At 39.0% G+C, this 15,678-nt stretch overlaps 2 protein-coding genes across 2 annotated transcripts; both read right to left on the bottom strand.

Annotated features, from left to right (window-relative positions):
* Positions 1 to 13,701: 13,701 nt before the first annotated feature.
* LOC127162448 (histone H2A-like) lies at positions 13,702 to 14,104 on the bottom strand. Its single transcript, XM_051105237.1, has one exon. The coding sequence runs from the start codon at positions 14,086 to 14,088 to the stop codon at positions 13,702 to 13,704; it is 387 nt and encodes a 128-aa protein (XP_050961194.1). The 5' UTR covers positions 14,089 to 14,104.
* Positions 14,105 to 14,554: 450 nt separating this feature from the next.
* Positions 14,555 to 15,263, bottom strand: LOC127162438 (histone H1-like). Its single transcript, XM_051105228.1, has one exon. The coding sequence runs from the start codon at positions 15,191 to 15,193 to the stop codon at positions 14,573 to 14,575; it is 621 nt and encodes a 206-aa protein (XP_050961185.1). The 5' UTR covers positions 15,194 to 15,263; the 3' UTR covers positions 14,555 to 14,572.
* Between the last annotated feature and the right edge of the window lie 415 nt (positions 15,264 to 15,678).

Raw genomic sequence — 15,678 nt, 5'->3', positions numbered from 1 at the left:
GGGTGAGCTGATTTTGGATCTGGGACTGTGCAACTCTGAAGGAGAATTTAAAGATTTATATGCCGACCTGTCCCCTCTCCGTCGTCAGAGCCCTCTGTGACTCCTGTTTCCCCGTCCAGCCCAGAGAGGGCTTCTGTTCCCGAGTTCAGCCCTGAGAGCCCAGAGGCTTACAAATGTCTCTCCCAGGTGTCCATCCTCCTCCTGAGCCTCCTCCCAAGATCCCACCCGTCCCTCCCTTCCGGGAGGGGGATGATATGTCACCTCCATGGACTGTCTGTGTGTGTGTTTTCCTCCCCCTGTGACCTAGTTGTAACGTTGACGTGTAGAGACGTGTCAGGCTTTTTTTTTTTTTTTTTTTTTTTTTTTTTTTTTTTGCACATCAATTTGACAGTAAATGTGACACACCCAGTTGTTTTTATGATGCATACCCAGAGTCTCTTTTCTGGCTATTCTAATGAAATGAATAACCTCAGAAAACCCCTTTCAGCACAACACCAAATTGAATCCTATAATACAGGAAATGCAAGTAAAACATCCAGATTCGGGCTGAACTGTTGCATTTAATATAAAGTTTAACCGCCTCATTGAGAAACTTAATGCAAGGGTTAATTAAATGACTGTTGTTCAGATCTAAGCAACTGACCTATTGGCAAGTCCCTTCCCCTGATCAGATGCACCAATGTCAGTTGAATATCAGTTTCAGGGGGAACAGAACTTGGACATTTTTAGGTTTCAGTGCCATAGAAAAACATTAAAAGATCAAAGCTCTCAGCTATAAATTTGCTACCTATTAGATTGTTTAATTAAGGTCTACACCTACCCCAACCATAAACCTACCCTTTACAATAATGCAAATACACTAATTATTGTTGTTCTGTGTGCACACGCAATACTGTTAATTACCATTCTCTCTCTCTCTCTCTCTCTCTCTCTCTCTCAAGTTCAAGTTCAAGTTCAAGTTCAAGTTCAAGTTCAAGTTGCTTTATTGGCATGACATTTGTGTTACAGTATTGCCAAAGCACAGAAAATAATTACACCCTCAAAGCAATAGAGGAGACAATAAAGTGAGTAATAAATGAGAGAAAATAATTAAATACAAATACAATAAATACTCTCTCTCTCTCTCTAAGTATTTCATTAGTAAAGTAAACTATCAGCACATCTATGAGTTCACTTTTAGTATAGTTGCAGTACAAACTGAAAACATAGATGTAAACTAGTTGTGTACTCAAAGTTTACTTCTGTTATACTTAAAGTATACTTAAAGCTTTTATATACTAGAAAGTGGGCCAATTTAGTCCCAAGCAGTATTGAAATAGTACCCGTATGGGCATGTGGGACCCGTTTTCACTTTTTGTCAAAAGAAAAATGATACACAAAATTATTTTTTCAAGCTCATTCTCTGTGAAGAACATATATCAGAACAAATTTTCAATAACTGCTCACTCTACAACCCCCTACACACAGGATTTTCGGGTCCACTGGACCCGGGGCCAAGAGTGGACATTTTAGGTCCTGTGTAACTTCACTCTGTCCTCCTATTGTCTGGGTGTTTATGTGTGTTTATGTGTGTGTGTATGTGTGAGTGTATGTGTGAGTGTATGTGAGAGAGAGAGTCTGAGAGAGTGTGAGTGTAAGTGTGAGTTTTGTGCTTCTGCCCCATTCCCGCACAAGACTGTAGCACTTTAATTCATAAATGTGATCTAAAGGAAAAGGGCAAATATTAGCCAAACATTGTTGAGTATTTTAACTTTTTTTTTTTTTTTTTATTGTGTTGAATTAAAAACCCAAAAATGCATCTGGTCCACCAGATCCACGAACACTGGTTGAGTAACAAAATATGAACACCATACAAGGGTTAAGTATAGTTATGTCACAATTTTTAAAGTGTATAGTTCAACCCTTTGTCATTTCAAACCTGCATGACTTTCTGTCTTTCTGATCTCACAAAGAAAGATCATTTGTGTGATCTTGTGTTTATTTTGTGCATATAAATAAGGCCAAAGAGGGCCAACTTTTAAATCAGATATAAAACAGTCTAAGGATTCTTCAAAATATAGTTTCTTTGTGTAACACAGATGAAAGATACAACATGGAATGACATGAGGTCGAGTAAATGATGACATTTTTCATTTATTGCTAAACTATCCCTTTAATGTTTCTTTCCACTGGCATACAGTAGTTAAAATGAACTAAAACATGTATGTATGTATGTATGTATTTAGTGAAAAACTTAAAACAAAACTTTAACAGAAAATTGATATATTGCTTTGGCAACTAACAAAATGGCAAACGCATATAACAAAAATGATACATTTTGTTATGGGGAATGCAGAAATGCTGTTTAACATTACAGCAGCCTAGCATAGTACTAGAGAAATGCTGTTTGACAGTACATAAACATGACTAAACTTCATCAGAAACTAATTATTCAGTCAGGTGTAACAGGTTTTACTAACTATAAAGTAGTCAACATTTGAAGTGGATCAAAACCTCTTTCTACTGGTAAAAGACACAAGTAAATTCTTAACAATTTTGGAGTTATTCTTTAGAAACTGAATGTGCCAAAAGGGCGTAACAGCACTTACGCCACTTTACCAATGAAAAATGTTTTGTGGGTAAAGCCTGTTGATAGCACATAACCCTTACAAAAAAGAAGTTTATTCAAGTGTGCTACTAGTATACTTCTTTTAAACTAAAAATAAGAAAGTATACTTTTAGTCTACTTTTTATGTATTTCTCAGAAATATACTTAAAATGACATTTAAATATTCTTGACTTATGCTTAGAAAAAATCTAAACATATTTGAGTTATTCTTGTGCTCTGAGGATCCGTGTTTTCAGTGTTACACGCTAGGGGCGCTATTGCACATCTTCTGTCCAGAATTTCCAAAAAACAAGTGGAGAAGAAACAGAAACAACAGATGTTTCCACATGTTATCTAACACAATCGTCAGACCAGGCCCGGTTCCAGAACCAAATCACTGAGGGTGCTTCTGAAAATTGTGAGGGTGCTCACAAAAAATACGCATGGAACTGTATGAAAACGGTACCACCAAATAGGACTGAATAATATAAATCGTCTACACTAGTATCGTAATTGTAGTTTCAACAAATGCCATCTAACATCAAGAATACACTGTGAAGGTTATTACTGCATGCTCATCTAGGAGCAGTTCACATGTCGCGCCTAAAAACGCCTTCTTTCCAAAGCGCTAAGTTACGCTCCCATGGCGTCTGTCGTTACTAGGCAACCATGGCCTACGCTCTCCATGAAGACAAGTTAGTTTCAGCAAATGATAAATGGCTTTCTAGCACTGCCCTGCTACAAAATGTATTTTAAAAATGTCTATCCCTGTACAGCTATGATCAGCTGTTTCACCGTCTTGGCTGAGTTTTCAATGTTGTTTCTATAAAGGATGAAGCTGATTGGTTGGTTCGTGTCACATGACCCGAGGTGCGCTTTTAACAATTCAGCTTGTGTATTTATAAGCTTGTGTGTACGTATTAATTTGGCGAATTTATGTATGTGTGTGCATCTGTCTGCGTGTTCATTAATTTAAAAATTAATACGCTATTAATAATTTTATCTGAGGGTGCTTTTGCTTTTGTTTGGGGGTGCTTAGCACCCTCAAGCACCCCCGTAGAACCGGGCCTGCGTCAGACATAAAACGTCATCAAAACCATAGATATGTAAACCCGTGTAACGTTGTGGAATAAAATGTCAACCCATGAAGAGGTCATAATGACTGTCAAGCTTTGGGGTGTTGATCGACTCCATCTACGTTTTGATTACAAGCAGATATCCTGTTCTTTCTTTTGATGTTTTGTATGAAGTGAATATATATACTGAGACTATACTTCAAAGTGTAATACAAATGCATAAAAGAGTGTTTAATGAGTAAATTATCAGTATACCCAGTGGTCGAACTGTAAAATAATTTCAGGGAGGATGGTGGTGTGGAGGGTCCTGTGATTAAAAATGATTACGAAAATTGTGTCATTTCTAAACACATTTTTATTTAACAACAACAGTTTAAGGCTTGTCATGGATAGATACATATGATATGATATGATAAATAAAACCGCCAGTAGGTGGCGGGTGCCTGTTTTAATAAATGATTCACTGAATCCTTCAATCAAACGATTTTTTTTTTAAATTGCTGATTCAACTTGGATCAAAGCAAGCTGACTGTTTTTTATGAATAGATCATTGAATAATTGTCTCACCTGAGTAGTTCAAAAACAGATTCATTCAGGATAGAAACACAGCAGCGTTGCTCTGAGATGCAAAACAGCTCTGTTCCAGCTTTGTTTGATGGCTGCTCCATGAATTCTTACTCATCAGTTAGGAACCTAGGTGTGCTATTTGATGGCAATCTTTCCTTTGAAAACCACATCTCTAGTATTTGCAAAACTGCATTTTTCCCATCTCAAAAATATATCTAAATTACGACCTATGCTCTCAGTGTCAAATGCTGAAATGTTAATTCATGCGTTTATGACCTCAGGGCTAGATTATTGTAATGCTTTATTGGGTGGTTGTTCTGCTCGCTTAATAAACAAACTCCAGCTTGTCCAAAATGCAGCAGCTAGAGTTCTTACCAGAACCAGAAAGTATGATCATATTAGCCCGGTTCTGTCAACACTGCACTGGCTCCCTATTAAACATCGTATAGATTTTAAAATCTTGCTAATTACTTATAAAGCCCTGAATGGTTTAGCTCCTCAGTACCTGAGTGAGCTCTTATCGCATTATAGTCCCTCACGTCCGCTGCGTTCTCAAAACTCTGGCAATCTGATAATACCTAGAATATCAAAATCAACCGTGGGCGGCACATCTTTTTTTTTTTTTTATCTAGCGCCCAAACTCTGGAACAATCTACCCAACACTGTTCGGGACGCAGACACACTCTGTCAGTTTAAATCTAGATTAAAGACCCATCTCTTTAACCTTGCTTACACATAACACATTAACACATTTCTATAATTCAAATCCATTAAAGGATTGTTAGGCTGCACTAATTAGGTCAACCGGAACCAGGAACACTTCCCATAACACCCGATGTACTCAGTGCATCGTCAGAAGAATGGCATCTACGCTAATATTAGTCTGTTTCTTTCTTATTCCGAGGTCTAACAAATTTTAAAAATTACTTTAAAAAATAGAAGTACCCAAAAAAGCTACTCAATTACAGTAACATGAGTAAATGTGGTTTTGTTATTTTTAGCTCACTGCAAACAAACAGGTACTGTTTATTAAAACAACAACCGAAGATGACCTAAATGGAAAACTGAGATTTTTTTTTTTTTTTTAAACAAAAAATTATTTTGACCCAAACTGAAACCCCTGTGTAGTTCAGGTGAACGACCCTTAACTACTTTCACAGTATTAGCAACCAATATTGAATCCTGCTGAAACGAAGAGCATGTCTAGACACATCTGTCAAACCAGAAGCAGCAGTGCAAATGACTCAATCAGCATATTTGTGTTTTGGCTCAAGAGCGCTTCAAAGGTTTCTACAACATGTTTTTGCAGCGTTGAGTAATGTATCGCAGACATATCTGTTGATTCATTAAACACATTATTAATCAGAATTCACTCACTCCTCGTCCTCAAAACACCAGAGTTATGCAAACTCATAAATCCTCTCATTATAACAAAGACACAAATCATTGTGCAGTGTACAGAGCTTTGTTGATTATAATGAAACTTTGTGAGTTCACAATGAAATGTGAGTGACAGATTTTTTTAAGATTATTAAGGGAGTTTACAAATGTGATATTGATCTAATACAACACTCTGATAAACATGAAGTTCACAAGAAGCTGAACCGCTGCACAAGTAAACACAGCAAAGTTTTGTTTACGAATGAACATGGTAACTTTTTGGCATCATCCAATTAAAATGTTTAGACCGACACATATGTTTAAATCTTGTAAATGTATCATAAAAATGTCAACTATCACAAGAGTAACAGCATTGTTTATTTGTACTGTAGTAATTCTTGTTACTTTTTAAGTAAGAAAAAGTATTCTACAGTATTATGATTAATAGTATGGAGATTTTAACAGCCTATCTCACAGAGAGAGGAAGAAGGAAACATGACGCATCCCACTGAAAAGGGGTGGGCAATCATTTTACTTTCATTTGTGATACAGGTTGACTGCACTTTAACAGGGGTATTTTTAAATAGCTTTTCCACACGTCTTTTAGATCATACACAAATGCAAGTGCGTGTCGTTTTTATAAAGAAGGGAAAAATAAGCCGTAATTAGAGCACAAACTCTAATAATAAAGGTCTTAATAATAAAAATTAATGAAGGTCTAGAGCTGGATTTTTGTTAAACCTGTAACGTTTGGCCCTATTGGTCGAATTTACGTTTGTTAAAATGGGGTCAGATAATACTGTTTGAGATAAAATAAGTGTTTTAAATGATGAGACAACGACAGTGAATAAATAAAGTGTATTTACACAAATATACAAGGAACTTAAAACAACACAATAAAACTAGAAATCCTAGGCTGTTAAAAGCACAGAGAACAGTTGCCCTTTGCATTGTTGATGTACTATTTCCTATTTAATACTGTACAGCCGCCTTGTGAAGGCGGTATATAAATAAAGGTGATTTGATTTGATTTGATTTGGAACTACTCAATTTGCAAAACAGGAATAAACACAAAATGTGTCTAAAACGTGGCCGCTGTGTTAATTAATTTCAACAGACTGAATCATGCAATGAAAGAACGCACTTTAACACTCTGTAGGAGTGTTTTTTTTTTTTTTTTTTTTTTTTTTTTGCACAATACATGATAATGTCAAATTGCACATTGTTAAAACAACATTTACAATATTATCTCAGACAATATATTTTGCATGCCCCTAAGTAATGCACCATTGTCATTTTTGGCTTTTTTGTGCAAAACTTCTTGCTGAACTGTCAAAACTTAATTTCAACCACCACTGCAATGATAAAAGCATTTACCTTACCTCTACTTGCGAAGGGTTGATATCGAGATTTTATAAGCTGCTATATTGTTTGGTCTCCGAAGGCAAACACAGCTTACACTGCATAATAGAGCTTAAATATAGCCAGAGGTTCCCTTCATTTCCTTTGAGTTCATCTTCAGCAGAATACGACTGGGTTTTGTTTTCAGCTGGGTCTGCGCCACTAATGCCTGTTCTTGTCTGTCTCCATCTTTCTTGTGCTTTACACTAAATATATTTAAGTAAAAGTAAAACTAGAAATCCTAGGCTGTTAAAAGCACAGAGAACAGTTAGGGTTAGGTTACATTATTACAGATTTGAATCTCCTGGATCAACAACTCGTGAGCTAAAAGTTGTTACTAGTGGAGATCAAGGACATAATGTAAAAAGATAAGTTGTAGACAGGGATATATATATATATAGTGAATGCTCTTGACACATATTATACGTCCATCAAATCCTTTTTCTTCAAGCTCGTTGAAGGCGTTGGTGGATGGTGCGAGACATGATGTCCCAGATGTGCTCAATTGGAGTCAGGTCTGGGGAACGGGTGGGCCAGTCCATAGCATCAATGCCTTCGTCTTGCTGGAACTGCTGACACACTCCAGCCACATGAGGTCTAGCAGCGTCTTGCATTAGGAGGAACCCAGGGCCAACCGCACCGGCATATGGTCTCACAAGGGGTCTGAGGATTTCATCTCGGTACCTAATGGCAGTCAGGCTACCTCTGGCGAGCACATGGAGGGCTGTGCGGCTCTCCAAAGAAATGCCACCCCACACCATTACTGACCCACTGCCAAACCGGTCACGCTGGAGGATGTTGCAGGCAGCAGAATGTTCTCCACGCCGTCTCCAGACTCTGTCGCGTCTGTCACATGTGCTCAGTGTGAACCTGCTTTCATCTGTGAAGAGCACAGGGCGCCAGTGGCGAATTTGCCAATCTTGGTGTTCTCTGGCAAATGCCAAACGTCCTGTTTCATAAAATGTTTCAAAACCTGACTGTACAAACTTAGTCAATTCGTTTTTAGAAAACATTTTTTTTTTAACAATACGAACATTAAATTAAATTAGCATAATATAAATTCTCAACATAATGTAATATTAAGCCTGTTCATGTTTCCATCCAGTTGTTTTTTTTTTTATGCATAAATTCAAAATGTGCATAAAAAACATCTGGAAAAAACTGCAAATTCATAAGTGAGATGAGATGAGAAAGCTACTAAAACCTAAATATGACTAAGTTAAAGGTGACATAGCAGCTGCCCAGAGACTGACGTTCCAGACTGGCGACTCCTGACATTTATACCTAATTTACTTTAACTGAAAAACTCTGACAGGGCAAACTTCAGGATGTGTTACAACACTAAATAACCTGTAGATTGATCATTACTGTGACACATGGAATGAGAAAAACAACACAACTAATTTGAAAAACAAACAAACAAACAAATATAAATAAATAAACAAACAAACAAATAAATAATAATAATAATAATAATAATAATAATAATAATAAAATAAAATAAAATAATAATAATAATAATAATAATAATAATAATAATAATAATATATATATATATATATATATATATATATATATATATATAAATAAATACAGCTTTAGTAATATACTCCAAGAGGGAACAAGACACTGCATCCTGGTGGACACTTTGGGGAATGATATTCAATCACACCACACCAAGGAGGTGACAGACATACACCAAACCTTTCCTCAGAAAGGGGCCAAGCCACTGACGCCTCGGCCGCTCACATAACTTGGTAGAATGAGGGAACCCGATTTCAGATGAAAGGGAACATCCTAATCAAGCTAGGAACACAACCATCCTCACCAACAATCCTATAGCTATAGCTATATTAAAGGGTCTTTCCTAAAGAGCTGCCCAGACCAAGGGGAAGGCTATCTACTTAAAACCCCACAGGGGAGATAACACTGTCTAAGCGAGGGCTCAGGGAGACTGCTACTTAAACCCTAGAAGGGGAGCAGTCACATAGTTATCCTCAGATAATGATATACTTATCTACCCGACGGGAACAAAAAACTAAAAAAGCAACAGCCATAGCTTTAGGTGGCTGGACACAGCTAAATAAATAATATAAATAAATAAATAAATAGAATTTAAATGAAATCATTTTAAAACACAGTCTTTGTTTTAAAATAGCAGTTAAATAAAACACTTACTAATAAATCTGAAATCTTTTTATTAACCTGCATGCTATGTGATCATTAATCAACATCAAAGAAACCATGAACATGCAAATGCAATACTTGATTATTTATATGCATGTATGCATGTATGTATGTATGTATGTATGTACAGTGGGTATAGAAAGTATTCAGACCCCCTTAAATTTTTCACTCTTTGTTATATTGCAGCCATTTGTTAAAATCATTTCAATCAAGTTCTTTTTTTTTTCCTCAATGTACACACAGCACCCCATATTGACAGAAAAAAAAAAAAAAAAAATTGTTGACATTTTTGCAGATTTATTAAAAAAGAAAAACTGAAATATCACATGGTCCCAAGTATTCAGACCCTTTGCTCAGTATTTAGTAGAAGCACCCTTTTGATCTAATACAGCCATGAGTCTTTTTGGGAAAGATGCAACAAGTTTTTCACACCTGGATTTGGGGATCCTCTGCCATTCCTCCTTGCAGATCCTCTCCAGTTCTGTCAGGTTGGATGGTAAACGTTGGTGGACAGCCATTTTTAGGTCTAGGTTTTAGGCCATTCAGGAACAGTCACGGAGTTGTTGTGAAGCCACTCCTTCGTTATTTTAGCTGTGTGCTTAGGGTCATTGTCTTGTTGGAAGGTAAACCTTCGGCCCAGTCTGAGGTCCAGAGCACTCTGGAGAAGGTTTTCGTCCAGGATATCCCTGTACTTGGCCGCATTCATCTTTCCCTCGATTGCAACCAGTCGTCCTGTCCCTGCAGCTGAAAAACACCCCCACAGCATGATGCTGCCACCACCATGCTTCACTGTTGGGACTGTATTGGACAGGTGATGAGCAGTGCCTGGTTTTCTCCACACATACCGCTTAGAATTAAGGCCAAAAAGTTCTATCTTGGTCTCATCAGACCAGAGAATCTTATTTCTCACCATCTTGGAGTCCTTCATGCGGGCTTTCATGTGTCTTGCACTGAGGAGAGGCTTCCGTCGGGCCACTCTGCCATAAAGCCCCGACTGGTGGAGGGCTGCAGTGATGGTTGACTTTCTACAACTTTCTCCCATCTCCCGACTGCATCTCTGGAGCTCAGCCACAGTGATCTTTGGGTTCTTCTTTACCTCTCTCACCAAGGCTCTTCTCCCCCGATAGCTCAGTTTGGCCAGACGGCCAGCTCTAGGAAGGGTTCTGGTTGTCCCAAAAGTCTTCCATTTAAGGATTATGGAGGCCACTGTGCTCTTAGGAACCTTAAGTGCAGCAGAAATTTTTTTTTGTAACCTTGGCCAGATCTGTGCCTTGCCACAATTCTGTCTCTGAGCTCTTCAGGCAGTTCCTTTGACCTCACGATTCTCATTTGCTCTGACATGCACTGTGAGCTGTAAGGTCTTATATAGACAGGTGTGTGGCTTTCCTAATCAAGTCCGATCAGTATAATCAAACACAGCTGGACTCAAATGAAGGTGTAGAACCATCTCAAGGATGATCAGAAGAAATGGACAGCACCTGAGTTAAATATATGAGTGTCACAGCAAAGGGACTGAATACTTAGGACCATGTGATATTTCAGTTTTTCTTTTTTAATAAATCTGCAAAAATGTCAACAATTCTGTGTTTTTCTGTCAATATGGGGTGCTGTGTATACATTAATGAGGAAAAAAATTAACTTAAATGATTTTAGCAAATGGCTGCAATATAACAAAGAGTGAAAAATTTAAGGGGGTCTGAATACTTTCCGTACCCACTGTATGTATATGTGTGTAGATTTTATATATATATATATATATATATATATATATAAATCTCAGGGCTTCTTACAGTAAATTATATACTTAAAGTATATTTGGTGTGTAAGGTTTATATGACAAACAGTTTCGGAATGCCTGCATTACATGTAAATAAGAAATAATGTGCATACAGTTTGGCAGACAAAAGTCTTCCAAAGACATAATAATACACGATTAAAAAAAAAAAACAACAAAAAAAACATAATAATAATGTAATAATACAATAATATGTTTTTGTTATAATAATTCTAACAAAAAAATGAACATGTTCATCAGTAGTTTATGCAATGTTGAAACCCTACTTAAACCTGAAATTATTTTTGTAAATCCAGTGTTCAAATGTCGCCACCTGACAAATGACTAGTCTATTGTGTGATCAATATGCAATATGTGATCAATAGGAAGTGACATTAGTGAAAATCAATGTCACATTAAGTAATATATTATGTAATATTTATTTTGAGGGTACCTATATTATTTGGCAGCAGAAACAAACTAAATGAAAGGAGGAGGCTGAATTCAGATGCATGCATAACTGTGGGTTGCTAATCTTACTGCATTTTAAACTTCTTAGCTACTTAGGGTTAGGTTAGGGTTAGGAACTACTGTGTTGAAGGAGCAGTGATGCCACAGGACTGAAATGTGGCAGTATCACTGTTTTTCTCCTTCTCTATCCTGCTTTCAGAACAAACAAACAAATAAAAAAACACCTGAAGACTCCCTGCAATGATACATCAGTCTCTTCACTGGGTTTGGCAAATCTCTTCCTGTTCATTGTGTCTTTGTGAAAAAGTGCCAGTTCCCAAGTACAATTACATTACATTTAGTTGTCGTTAATCTATAGATTGCTCTTGTTGACTATATCCAGCCTCGTATGAAGACTTCAGATGACCAGCACCTGTGAAGAGATGACGCCAACCCTTGAAATGACAAATGAAGCCTTCTCTGAATAAACATAAAAAAAAAAAGTTGCATATATATTAATTTTACAGAAACACAGAATCACAGTTTCTTTCTGGCCAATTTAACTTATGATGTAACTTTAGTGCAATTGCCATCTAACTGTATTATCTCTCCGTTGTTTAAGTCACTTCAATTCAAAGAAAATACTACATGAATTGATAAAAATGCCATGTAGCAACACGTGACATTACACAAGTTCCAATTCCGAGACATGTACATACATACACTTAGCTGTATTACAGTCACATCGTATTTTAAAGTACGATAATGAGAGTACTATGTAACTACAGAAACACGTGTCATTGAAAAGGTTAATTGATTAAGAGTGAGATTTGTCTCACGTCTTCTTTGTTTTTCCGCCTGTGCGCGCACCACTTTGGCAAAAATAGATAACTGAAAACCTTGTAAGACGCACAAAGAGGAAACCCAAACTGAAGTAATTTTACAGGTGAGCGCAATTTTTCTCCTAAGGCTTACTGCTGGAGTGGAAATTCTATCGTTCAGTATGATTTTGTGGCTCTTAAAAGAGCCTTTGAGGTTTAATGCGGCAGCTGCGGGTTTAAGCGCGCTCTCCGCGGATGCGGCGGGCCAGCTGAATGTCCTTGGGCATGATGGTGACTCTCTTGGCGTGGATGGCGCACAGGTTGGTGTCCTCAAACAGGCCGACCAAATAAGCCTCGCTGGCCTCCTGCAGAGCCATGACAGCGGAGCTCTGGAAGCGCAGATCCGTCTTGAAATCTTGGGCGATTTCACGGACCAAACGCTGGAAAGGCAGTTTACGGATCAGCAGCTCGGTGGACTTCTGATAACGGCGGATCTCGCGGAGAGCCACGGTCCCGGGCCTGTAACGATGGGGCTTCTTGACGCCGCCGGTAGCTGGCGCGCTCTTCCGGGCGGCTTTAGTAGCGAGCTGCTTCCTCGGGGCTTTGCCACCGGTGGATTTACGAGCGGTCTGCTTGGTTCTTGCCATTTATGCAATGAACGTCCTTCTCAGCACAGGTTGTGTAGAAAAATACTAGTTACCGTTACACGCCTCATTTTAAAGCTTTGTACTGCCACGAGCTTGTGGCGTCATGAACGTGCAGAGGTTTGTGATTGGCTGATGTGTGACGTCTGCGCATGACTACTAGCCATTGACTGCGCAACTTCAGTTTTCAAATTAGAACTTAGTTTCCCACTCAAAATGCTTTGTTTTCTTTGCTGCTTTGCGCATCAAACTCTACACTAAGAGTTTATAGGCTTCATATGCCCGTTTTTTTTTTTTTGTATTAATTCGTTGTAACTAATCAGTTGTCATCAAAATTACACGTTGAATAAAATCACTGCAACTAGACAAGGATAATGATATCAAAAACCGAATGTTTGTGAACATCTCACACACACACACACACACGCGTCAACATCTGAAGTGAATCAAAAAAAGTTCAAAGATGACAAGAACATATTGTTTTGGTTTTAGAACAACTATGATGAAAAGTTTCGAGCCACTTCAAATGTTAACTACTGTAATTCAGGATTCTCGTTTTTGTGCCATACGAGGCAATTATAGATACAATATACTTATTTTTTTCTAACTTGTTGTACATATACGCACAGATCTGTATGTAAATCTATATTCTGATTCTCAATCATTCATAATCGTTCTCCTCAGATTGTAGTTCGTGAAGTTTGATTACATGCACTTACAGCATTTCGCAACTGATTAAAAAAAGCGCTCTCTAATAGAGAAGATGGGTGGCTCTTAAAAGAGCCTTTGATTTCAGAAACAAACTTGAAGCCGTTCATTTTGTTTTGGCGGGTTTGTCTGTCTTCTTGGGCAGCAGCACAGCCTGGATGTTGGGCAGCACGCCGCCCTGAGCGATAGTCACTCCGCCCAGAAGTTTGTTGAGCTCCTCGTCATTGCGCACCGCCAGCTGCAGGTGACGGGGAATGATACGGGTCTTCTTGTTGTCTCTCGCGGCGTTGCCAGCCAACTCCAAGATCTCAGCGGTAAGATACTCGAGCACAGCCGCCAGATAGACGGGAGCACCGGCACCTACGCGCTCTGCATAGTTTCCTTTGCGGAGAAGCCTGTGAACACGACCAACGGGGAACTGCAGCCCTGCCCTGGATGAGCGAGTTTTAGCTTTTGCTCTCGCTTTGCCACCAGTTTTACCTCTACCGCTCATTTTTAAATTTAAGCGCTCCTACCTTAACAAATCAAAAATAATAAAGAACAAATTCTGCTACACTGCTTTAAAGAAGCGTGCCAGCCGCTCATTGGTTTAGAGCCTTGTAAGATTGCAAACCAATCATTGAACTTCCCTCCAACACCCACCGCTAAAGCCACACCTCCACAGCTGTTGGTCGGATTGTGCATGTTTTTGAATTTGAAGAAACATGACAAAAACATGGCAATATTTGTTACAGAAAGCTCAAAACCTTAATATGAGACAAATAGATGTTGTAGGGTTTGGTTTTTCCAAGTGCACAGTTCACCAATAGTTAAACGAAAGTGGTGAAATACACTTTTAATGTAAGATTTTGAAATATTTAAGGTCTGTGATGAATGAGAAAGCAGATCACATGAGTTTCAGCACCGAACAGTTTCGCTCTTTCATGAGAGAGTGGGTGGCTCTTAAAAGAGCCGTTGGGGAATGAAATACTGACTTTCTATTTCTTCTTGGGAGCTGCTTTTTTAGGCTTAGCAGTTTTAGGCTTTGCCGCCTTGGGTTTTGCTGCCTTGGCCTTTTTAGGGCTCTTGACTGCTTTCTTAGGAGCTGCTGGCTTCTTTGCCTTCTTGGGGCTCTTCGTCGCCTTCTTAGCGGCTGCAGCGGCGGGTTTCTTGGCCTTCTTGGGTGACTTCTTAGCGACGGGCTTCTTTGCTGCTGCGCTCTTGGGCTTCTTGGCAGCAGCGGGTTTCTTGACGGCAGGCTTCTTGGTTTTAGGAGCTGCTTTCTTTGCGGGTTTTTTCTTGGTCTCGGCTTGCTTCTTGCTGAGTTTGAAGGAGCCCGAGGCGCCGGTCCCTTTGACCTGCACCAGGGTGCCTTTAGTCACCAAACTCTTGATGGCGATCTTGACGCGTGAGTTGTTCTTCTCCACGTCATAGCCACCGGCAGCGAGAGCTTTCTTCAAGGCAGCGAGAGACACGCCGCTCCTCTCCTTGGATGCGGACACGGCTTTGACAATGAGCTCACCGACACCTGGACCTGCTTTCTTGGCCTTCGCGGCGGACTTCTTTTTTGGCGCTTTCGCCGGCGGGGCGGCTGGAGCAGCTGGGGCGGTTTCTGCCATTTCTCTGAGCGTATTTGTAGTCTCACGTAAGCTGAGCTCAACAATGAATAACAAGGAAGCGACTGCGCGCTCTTAAATGACACATGAGAACCTTATAGACTCAACCTTCCCGCTCTGCGACTCTGCGCCTTCAGAAGTGCCTCAAGCTTGTGTTTTCTTCTCTGACATTTGAAGCAAAAACTGAATGGGTGAAGTGGTTTGAGGCAGAAAAATTAAAGTGAACACCAAGCAGAGGTTCCTAGCTTTCTTTGGAGACTAAAAGTGGCGATGTGGAAATGTTTCTTTTGTTCCTGTCAGATCGAATTCAAGGCGAGCAGCAGCCACGGGAAAAAGCCGCGTGTAAATTCGATGGTATATTTAGGTGAAAAAGGTTGATTAAAACTGAAAACGTCCTCTGTGTGTTCAGCAAACACTTTGAACGTGGCTTTAATAAAATTAGCATTACTGAGGGACATGTGTAGTGTTTAATTCAGTCGCTGTTTTGG

Source organism: Labeo rohita, unplaced genomic scaffold, assembly GCF_022985175.1.
Source record: "Labeo rohita strain BAU-BD-2019 unplaced genomic scaffold, IGBB_LRoh.1.0 scaffold_94, whole genome shotgun sequence".
Taxonomy (NCBI): domain Eukaryota; kingdom Metazoa; phylum Chordata; class Actinopteri; order Cypriniformes; family Cyprinidae; genus Labeo; species Labeo rohita.
The sequence above is the reverse complement of the archived record's forward strand: the minus strand, read 5'-3'. Positions and strand labels throughout refer to the sequence as shown.

Coding starts and splice junctions, on each gene's coding strand:
- LOC127162448 (XM_051105237.1), bottom strand. CDS start 14,088: ATGAGCGGTAGAGGTAAAACTGGTGGCAAAGCGAGAGCAAAAGCTAAA.
- LOC127162438 (XM_051105228.1), bottom strand. CDS start 15,193: ATGGCAGAAACCGCCCCAGCTGCTCCAGCCGCCCCGCCGGCGAAAGCG.